Source organism: Mizuhopecten yessoensis, unplaced genomic scaffold (assembly GCF_002113885.1).
Source record: "Mizuhopecten yessoensis strain PY_sf001 unplaced genomic scaffold, ASM211388v2 scaffold11169, whole genome shotgun sequence".
In the NCBI taxonomy this organism is placed as follows: Eukaryota; Metazoa; Mollusca; class Bivalvia; order Pectinida; family Pectinidae; genus Mizuhopecten; species Mizuhopecten yessoensis.
The window spans coordinates 1,853,640-1,864,708 of NW_018408914.1; the positions used below are offsets into that span (position 1 = coordinate 1,853,640).

The window sequence follows — 11,069 nt, forward strand, 5'->3', positions numbered from 1 at the left end:
TAAAAGGCTGGTCAATACTTTTATATAATGTACAGTTTGGTGTAAAAGGCTGGTCAATACTTTTATATAATGTACAGTTTGGTATAAAAGGCTGGTCAATACTTTTATATAATGTACAGTTTGGTGTAAAAGGCTGGTCAATACTTTTATATAATGTACAGTTTGGTGTAAAAGGCTGGTCAATACTTTTATATAATGTACAGTTTGGTATAAATGGTATTAACATTCACAGGTTGAGTTGTGGATAATTACATTTAAGTACTAGCTCCTAATGATAGATTCAAACTAGGATAAGAGGATTATACTTTTATGCTACTAAATATCTCAAATAATGGATCAACTCAAAACATATCAAATAACATATTTCCAGTGAAGCCTGTGTATGCATGTACTGGATAGTATTAGCCTAGCTTACATGTACACGTCACGTATACCACAGCCTTGTTTTCATCCTTGACATGCAAATCATACATGCTGTACTTGTAAGTAAAAATATCACAACATATGATTTGTTGAATAATTACGTCTTGGTTAAACTTCAATTAAACAAGAAGGTATAGCTGCTTATTCAGTATGAATAGTCTTATTCTAAGGTGAGATATTTGTATGCCCCTGCCATAAAATGGGGGGGTATATAGTGTTACCCATGTCCGTCCCATCGCGTCCCGTCCCGTCCTGTCCTGTCCCGTCCCGATTCAATGTAAACACTTTCATTCTTTGACAGATTTTGGTCAAACTTTATACAAAGGTCAAGTATGGGTATACTTCGGACATTGTTGTGTTTCAGGGTTCCAAGGTCAAGGCCAAGGTCACTGTTGCTATATATAGAAAATCATCAACTGATTCAATTTAAACACTTAGCAACTTCATTCATTCATGCATTTTGGTCAAACTTTATACAAAGGTCAAGTATGAGTATACTTCGGACATTGTTGTGTTTCAGGGTTCCAAGGTCAAGGCCAAGGTCACTGTTGCTATATATAGAAAATCATCAACTGATTCAATTTAAACACTTAGCAACTTCATTCATTCATGCATTTTGGTCAAACTTTATACAAAGGTCAAGTATGAGTATACTTCGGACATTGTTGTGTTTCAGGGTTCCAAGGTCAAGGCCAAGGTCACTGTTGCTATATATAGAAAATCATCTACTGATTCAATTTAAACACTTAGCAACTTCATTCAATATGTTATGGAGATGGTAATAACATACAGAAAAAACATATGAATATTAAAATCAACTTTAAGTGTAGTACCTTGTGTGTGTGCATGTTTCAGGGTATCAAGATCAAAGTGGTTGTAACTTTTTATAGAACACTGAAACTAATTTCACATGGCAGCGGGGGCATTTATGTCTTACAGACATTTTCTAGTTTCCTCATGAAATATGAATGTCAGAAATTATACAAAAATATTTTCCAGAATTGTACAGATTAACGACAGTATCGAAACTGGATTCTATTTAATGTCTCTCTTAATATTATCACGTGTTGGTTGATATTAAATTTTGCGTCTTCACCATATTTCCCTATTTCGAAAGATTACCTTAAAAAATGTTCATAATTATGTTTGAGCAATTCTTATTGCTTCATTTAAAAATCCAAAATATGAAATATAAGATTTGTTACGTTTATCAGATCTTCACATTATATTGCAGGAAATGGAAGAGCTTGAGAAAAAACTTGGATTCCTGACGAAACGTTTCCATGAGGCAGACAGCACCACATGGAAAGGCATGTTTAAGAAGAATCCTCTCTGGTGATCCAGAGCGAAAAGAAAACATGGTAGCAACATATTATTCTTCATAATCATGATCAGTTAAACGTTTTATAAGATATAGAGGTATATAAGCTGTGATAGAGCTTGAAGGTGAAGCTGATGATACAAGACTTGGTTGTGACAGCATTAGGGTTATAACAGTAGCATATAAAACTAGGGAACAAAACACAAATGATCATTTTCACTGGTCCCTCATAGGTACTACTAGATTGGACAGAAGGTTTTCACTCAATTTGTCTTTATTCCATCATCTTTCTGTCTTTCTTATTCCTTCCATCTCCAGATTTTGTCCAGAGCACATTTTCCATACTATATATGTCACCTGAAATTACCAAATTTGGCATACAAGTACAGCTTGTAATTGTCTGATCATACAAGTACAGCTTGTAATTGTTTGGTCATACAAGTACAGCTTGTAATTGTCTGGTCATACAAGTACAGCTTGTAATTGTCTGGTCATACAAGATTGGATACAAGCAGTAATATTGTCCTCAAGTTCATATATATATATATATGTGTTGCCCTTGAATAAACCAGTGAGGAACTATGGAATGCTTTGCAATATTTGCCTTGTTTTTAAGACCCGAATCAGTGTTCAAATTTGGATGTCAAGAAACAATGGCATTGAAATTGCAGTACCTCAGACCACAAATGGATATTGATTGAGTTATTGTTCTCTTTTATCTTAAGTAGTCCTATGTAGGTCACTTACTGACAATATATCACCAGATCCTCAGAAAACAGTCAATGATATAATAGACAAGAGAGTAGGAGTTTCATAGAGCCTTCATTCATTGTCAAAGTATATAGGTTTTCATGTAAATGATGTCTCTTTGATATCTATTTTAGAAAGTTTTTGTTTTCTCATCAAAAGATGGTTGTGCCCCACCCCAAATCTGTTTAAATCCTGCATCTGGGTTGAAGTTAAGGGGAGGAAGAACAAGGAGGAGGAACTGTAATATGGTTATAACCAAATACATGTAGCAAAATTACTCTGATGGAGCAAAGTATATCAACATCTTCAAAAATTACTCTGATAATACAAATTATATTGACATCATCACAATTTTCTATACTTCTGAGCCCTAGTTGATTTGTAGTCCAAATATAACGGAATGATAGTAGAAAAATATTACATAAAACGTTGTTTCATGGCTATTAACACTCTCATATGCCTCAGTCAGAGGGCCTATTGAGTAAGCAGCCTCAGGCTGTAACTCTTACTGAACATAATAACAGGAATTTGGTTGTCATGACAATGTAATCTATATCCTAGGTATATCTTTCATGTGCTGGAGTATAGGTATGACTGGTATTGTGTTCTTTCTAGTCAGCTTAACGAATGGAAAACAAAAGATATTGCTTTAATTATTTTCACAAAAATTTGAAGTTTATAAGAAATTTATCTGAAGTAGTTGTGTGTTAAATTAACAATACGCAAATCTGGAGACAAGAAAATAAATGATAACAATGTAGTTCATAAGTAAAAAGGAGCTTTAAAACATAAAGTATTGGTAGGATAGCTGACAAAGCTTTATACTAGACAGGTTGTATAGAACATTATGCAACAGTCAGATCTCCCAAGGTGGAAACTACAAGCTCTGAATCAGTTCCAAATGCTCCCCGATCGTGTGACATCATCACTGTTGTACAGTTGGCTCTACTAGGCCGACAACCCTTTAGTGCGACCTTGTGTGACCTTGAGCAGATTTCTACGAGCTGTTGTAGATTGTAACAGGTATAGAACCTTGTGAGTCACTATAAGATATATACCTTGTCAGTGAAATGACTTTATTGATATTTCCTTTTTATCATTACACAACTGTGTACCTTATACCTTGTACTTTCGTATCAGTATAGCAGCTGTTCTATTGAGACTTTACACAAACTGTTCATTTCCACTGATAACCTAGTACTCTAGTCAGACTTTCTTAAGATTGTGTATATTTACACTCTGCCTTTCTCGTGGTGCGTATACATGTTTTGTTACAAGTGTTTAGTGTCCCTGTCCTTCAGTGTAGTATGGATTGATTTATACAACAGTAGGATTTCAGTTGAGCATTTCTAACAAAACCTTAGAATGTGATTTATAAGCCTATGGCTGTCTTTAATGTAGAATTTTAATATATAGTATGTATAATACAAAAATATAATTTGGTTTTCTTTACTAGCCAAATATATTATCTGTGCTTGGGAGATGATATGTTTAATCATAAAGATTGGATGCTAAAACAAAACTATTTCATACATTATTTTTTCAGTACATTGTATGTACTTGTCTGTGCAAAATAATCGTAGGAGATTTATTGAAAAATAATTGACAGAAACAAAGTAAAAAAGATGCCTGGTAGTACAATGAAAGTGATATAACTGTACACTAAGGCTCACATTAATGTAGATAACTGTACACTAAGTCTTACATTAATGTAGATAACTGTACACTAAGGCTCACATTAATGTAGATAACTGTACACTAATGCTCACATTAATGTGGATAACTGTACACTAAGGCTCACATTAATGTAGATAAATGTACACTAAGGCTCACATTAATGTAGATAACTGTACACTAATGCTCACATTAATGTAGATAACTGTACACTAAGGCACACATTAATGTAGATAACTGTACACTAAGGCTCACATTAATGTAGATAAATGTACACTAAGGCTCACATTAATGTAGATAACTGTACACTAATGCTCACATTAATGTAGATAACTGTACACTAAGGCTTACATTAATGTAGATAACCGTACACTAAGGCTTATATTAAAGTAGATAACTGTACACTAAGGCTTACATTAATGTAGATAACCGTACACTAAGGCTTATATTAAAGTAGATAACTGTACACTAAGGCTTACATTAATGTAGATAACTGTGCACTAAGGCTTACATTAATGTAGATAACTGTACACTAATGCTCACATTAATGTAGATAACTGTACACTAAGGCTTACATTAATTTAGATAACTGTACACGAAGGTTTACATTAATGTGGATAACTGTACACTAAGGCTCACATTAATGTAGATAACTGTACACTAAGGCTTACATTAATGTAGATAACTGTACACTCAGGCTCACATTAATGTAGATAACTGTACACTAATGCTCACATTAATGTGGATAACTGTACACTAAGGCTCACATTAATGTAGATAACTGTACACTAAGGCTCACATTAATGTAGATTACTGTACACTAAGACTCACATTAATGTAGATAACTGTACACTAAGGCTTACATTAATGTAGATAATTGTACACTAAGGCTCACAATAATGTAGATAACTGTACACTAAGGCTTGCATTAATGTAGATAACTGTACACTCAGGCTCACATTAATGTAGATAACTGTACACTAAGGCTCACATTAATGTAGATTACTTTACACTAAGACTCACATTAATGTAGATAATTGTACACTAAGGCTCACATTAATGTAGATAACTGTACACTTAGGCTTGCATTAATGTAGCTATGTTCCTGTCTCTGTGTCTAAATTTATTGTTTTGTGTCTTGCCATGCAATAGATTTATGCAATATTGGTTTTATCTTTGATGACACACACAAGTATATGCATTTGCATTTGTATAATGGAATTAGATAATGATTTAATTGTGTATGACCTCACCACCTGCGACATACAGTACATCATTGTGTAATTGGTGCACTCCTCCTCCTGCCACTCGTAACCAGTGAACAATTCTCATTTGATTAACCTGTCTGATCTGACACCCTGTGCGACACCTTATTGTTCTGACTTACCTGTCTAATCTGATGTCCTGTGGGACACCATCTTTATCTAATTACCTGTTTAGTCTGACAACCTGTGGGATACCATATTTGGCCTAGATGTCAGAGGGGTGTTCCCTGAACGCATACATATTGAGAACAATAGGTAGAAACATCAAAGGAAGGGTAATTTTAGTTTGTATCATACATGTACTACATTTACCTTAGATATTTTACCTGTAGATCTACACGTGATGTCTTATATAAACACAAATACATCATGTGATGTCTTATATAAACACATGCATCATGTTATGTCTTATATAAAAACATACACATGCATGATGTTATGTCTTATGTAAACAGATACATCATGTTCTGCCTTATATAAACACACATACATCACGTAATGTCTTATATAAACACACATACATCATGTAATGTCTTATATACACACATACATCATGTAATGTCTTATATAAACACACATACATCTTGTTATGTCTTATATAAACTTATATACACACATACATCATGTAATGTCTTATATAAACACACATACATCTTGTTATGTCTTATATAAACACATGCATCATGTTATGTCTTATGTAAACACTTACATCTTGTAATGTCTTATATAAACACATGCATCATGTTATGTCTTATGTAAACACTTACATCTTGTAATGTCTTATATAAACACACATACATCTTGTTAGGTCTTATATAAACACACATACATCATGTTAGGTCTTATATAAACACACATACATCATGTAATGTCTTATATAAAAACATACACATGCATGATGTTATGTCTTATGTAAACAGATACATCATGTTATGTCTTATATAAACACACATACATCATGTTATGTCTTACATGTATATAAACACCTGCATCATGGTATGTCTTATATAAACACACATACATCTTGTAATGTCTTATATAAACACACATACATCTTGTAATGTCTTATATAAACACATACATCTTGTTATGTCTTATATAAACACACATACATCTTGTTATGTCTTATGTAAACACATACATCATGTTATGTCTTATATATACACACATACATCTTGTTATGTCTTATATAAACACATACATCATGTAATGTCTTATATAAACACACATACATCATGTTAGGTCTTATGTAAACATACATACATCTTGTTATGTCTTATATAAACACATACATCATGTTATGTCTTATATAAACACACATACATCATGTTATGTCTTATATAAATACACATACATCTTGTTATGTCTTATATACACACATACATCATGCTATGTCTCATATAAACACATGCATCATGTTATGTCTTACATAAACACACATACATCATGTTATGTCTTATATAAACACACATACATCTTGTTATGTCTTATATAAACACACATACATCTTGTTATGTCTTATATAAACACACATACATCTTGTAATGTCTTATATAAACACACATACATCTTGTAATGTCTTATATAAACACACATACATCTTGTAATGTCTTATATAAACACTTACATCTTGTTTTGTCTTATATAAACACACATACATCTTGTAATGTCTTATATAAACACACATACATCTTGTAATGTCTTATATAAACACATGCATCATGGTATGTCTTATATAAAAACATACACATACATGATGTTATGTCTTACATAAAAACATACATCATGTTCTGTCTTATATACACAAATACATCATGGTGTGTCTTATATAAACACATACATCTTGTTATGTCTTATATAAACACACATACATCTTGTTATGTCTTATATAAATACACATCCATCTTGTTATGTCTTATATAAACACATACATCATGTTATGTCTTATATAAACACGCATACATCCTGTAATGTCTTATATAAACACACATACATCATGGTATGTCTTATATAAACACATACATCTTGTAATGTCTTATATAAATACACATCCATCTTGTTATGTCTTATATAAACACATACATCATATTATGTCTTATATAAGCACGCATACATCTTGTAATGTCTTATATAAACACATTCATCATGGTATGTCTTATAACTGTTTAAAATTCCAGCAACTTTTTTCAACAAATAACAAAGTTTTACTAGTTAAAATATGCAAATATATTAATATAATAATAGAGAGAGTCCGTTCTCCTGGTTAAAACAGCACGTACTCTATCTTGAGTGTACCCATTGTATATTTTACTTAATATCACATGTAAATTGTGGTTTAAAAGAATAAAATCTTGTCTTGTTGTCTTGTCTTGTCTATATATTATATAAACACACATACATCTTGTTATGTCTTATATAAACACATGCATATATCATGTTATGTCTTATACAAACACACATACATCTTAATTGTAATGTCTTGTATATTTGAAATATTTGAAAGTGACTTAAACTCTAGTGTTGTACTTCTGCAAGTGGACATTTAGTCCTTTTCAAACTCAAGACACTATACATTGTACAATGGCGAACTTGCCTGTGTCATTGACAGAGATCTGTGTTGTACTTACTTATTGTGTCATTGACAGAGATCTGTGTTGTACTTACTTATTGTGTCATTGACAGAGATCTGTGTTGTACTTACTTATATAATTACTTATTGTGTTATTCTTATATATATTTGTCATATTTCATGTCTGAAATGTTAGGAAATTGTCTCCTCCGAGTAAAGTATTTGTGTAAAGACTTTGTAATCTCTAACTTATTATTTTACTACAGCAATTTTATTCAATGTAAAACATTGCATTCAGAGTATATTATTAAAATACATTTATATGACTGCCATATTTGTGTTGTGTTTGACTTTTTACAAATGGTCCTAACTGACTCAAATTGTAGATGTGTTGTAAAACAATAGACGTACTAAAACAATACATGTGTGTAATGTTAGCGTACCAGATTGGGTTCCAGCAGTACTGTCATTAGATCTGTGGCTTCACCGTGTTCACTGATATGATCAGTTTCAGATTTGTATTCGTTCATAATATTGTTTTACTACTTCACCAATCCTGTTTACACTGTGAAAAGTGAAATGTAAAATGTTACTGACACTTTACAGTAATAAACTGACTAAATTATGGTGAAACCTGTCTAATCCTACACCATGTGTGGGAAACAGTTAATGTCAGTTTACACAGGATGTCAGAATACACATAGACTGGCCCCCATTTCTAAAATATAGATTTATTGATCATTTGGTTGTCTGATCCCAAGATTCAAACTAGGGGGAGATAAGCAAGTTGAAAACTGCAGCTGGAAAATTCTTTACAGGGCCGGTAGCCAGTCTAGAATACACAGGTTATTTTTCTAAATTATGATTGGGATTACATCATTACATTGGATTAAATAGGGTGCTGCAGTACTTGTGTCAGATTACATCAGTTCACTGTACAGATTTATATGAGTTTCCTACATTAATCAGATTGAAGCTAGTTATATTAAGCGATGTACCATCTGTAGCTAAACTGGTACTGCCTTTTCCTGAAGACTTTGTAGCTTGAAGGACTGCTTGGTGGACAAATAATTATTTTCAGGAACAACTCAAGGATGTGTGCTATGTTAAACATTATCCATGTGATTTACGGTAGAGTTTTCTCTGTAGTTAGTCAGAAAAAATATTTTTATCAATGCATGTGTCACAGTGCCTTTTAATAATGTCAAATGATGTNCAGCATTTTTGAAATATGATTGAATGATGCCATACGAAATTCTGTTAACTCTAATGTATTCAGTTCATACGTTATATTGCCACCAATCAGTAGGTGAAACAATTCATAGTCTGAATGAGAGTGTAAATATACGCTAAACAAAAGTTCACATGCATTAATGACTTGACACCATAACTGATCTCGTAAGTCTTCTGTACAATCACATTGTAAAACTATGTGGGTATATATATCGTTATACATTTGTCCACATTTATGACATAATTCAGTTTTTTCTGAATGTCTTAGAGATACAATCAATTTCATTATTCTACGTATGGCTTCTCTGTTTTGAGGAAATTTCATTAACAATTTCCACAATATATGAGGAGCCAAATTATCATGAACAATTATAAATCTGCAGAAATCGCGGTCACCACTACTCATTCAGTCCTTCCATGCTTTTTCTTCATATAACTGTACATTATGCTTCACTTTCGCTTTCCATGTACTTTTCACTGGAAATAATCCATTTGATAAACATTCTTGTACTAATTTGTATAAATCATATTTCTTTAGAACTCTAATTACTTCATTCAAAAAAACATTCTTATACACATTGGTCCCTATAACTGCCATAAAAAGACGAGTAAAAAACACAAGATAAGATATACAATTTTTCTCCAAGTTACATAATCTTCCAAACAATAATAATTTCTTGGTATCTATGTATGCTTCTAAACTTAACCACCCTAGAAGGCTTGTGCACATATCTGTATGGGTTCTTGTATGGAACCCTTGAATTGACTTTAAAATAAAACGTTGTGCTCTTTCTAACATTAAAATTTCGGTTTTTGGAAGACACCATAATTCACAACCATATAGGGCTGAAGCATATACTTTTGATTTAAGTATTTTACTAATCGTTAAAGGATTTAATGCACATGGATGAGCACCACTTTTAATTAAAATCATGACACCACTCTTAAAGGGACATCACGTGAAAAGGCGTTTTTTTTTTAATGAATGTATGTATTGTATGCACTTCCACTTATGTTACCTCGCTATCCCCATATTCATAGTCCGTTCCAAATGTCCAGTTTGACCACTTGAATTGTTCGGGAAAGCCCGGCTAAAAATAGCGCCGATAACGTCACCTGATTAGGCAGCAAACACAAGTGGTGCGAGCGAGATGAAACGGTTTACAAAGGGGCCCTCAGAGAGGGGCCGTCAGGCAACTGCAACTTCTTACCGCACTATGAAACCAAGTTATATGATTTCTAATTCCGTATTCAAACTTATTGAACAGTAATTATTCATCATCAGAAGTTAATTGCACACTTGCCAATATTAAGAATTTAAATTTATTTAGCTTTTAACATAAATTTGTTGCCAATAAAATTAAACAAAGGATGGGGCACAAGTTTTTACAATTTATCACAGCCTTCTCCCGTGACCGGTACAGGTGGTACGGGGCTAAACACTCCCTCAACAATGGGACAAACCTTTCTGTAAAAAGGAATATTCACGAGACGAATATCCCTTTTCAAATGTTTACATAAAGTGCATATATGCAATGACAAACTACACGCGAATATAAAAAGGAAACGTTTGTGAATTTATTTATTACATTAAACAACTCAATGTCTTTGGCCATTTTTTTTCTAGACCATGAATATAAATCTATGTATACTCTCTTTCCCACTTTCACTGTCTCCAAACGCTAACATTTAGGAAGTCATATTAACCATCACACACAATAAACTGTATGGCAAAACCACTACGTGTACATGTAGAATATGTGTCAATAAGGAACGTGTTGAGATACTTGATAATTATATTTTTTCAATACTTTACAGAGATTAAAGCATACTT

General features: G+C 32.5%; 1 protein-coding gene across 2 annotated transcripts in view; it reads left to right on the forward strand.

The window, feature by feature from the left end:
- The window catches only part of LOC110467291, a 50,219-nt gene extending 45,359 nt beyond the window's left edge, over positions 1-4,860 (forward strand). The window contains exons 7-8 of one of the 2 annotated variants that reach the window (XM_021524359.1): positions 1,658-1,766; positions 1,802-4,860. In XM_021524359.1, coding sequence (XP_021380034.1) covers positions 1,658-1,762 — 105 coding nt within the window. In that variant the 3' untranslated portion in view covers positions 1,763-1,766; positions 1,802-4,860. Of the gene's footprint in view, positions 1-1,657 lie in introns of both variants that reach the window. The other variant, XM_021524358.1, reaches the window with a different exon arrangement.
- The last annotated feature ends 6,209 nt before the right edge of the window (positions 4,861-11,069 follow it).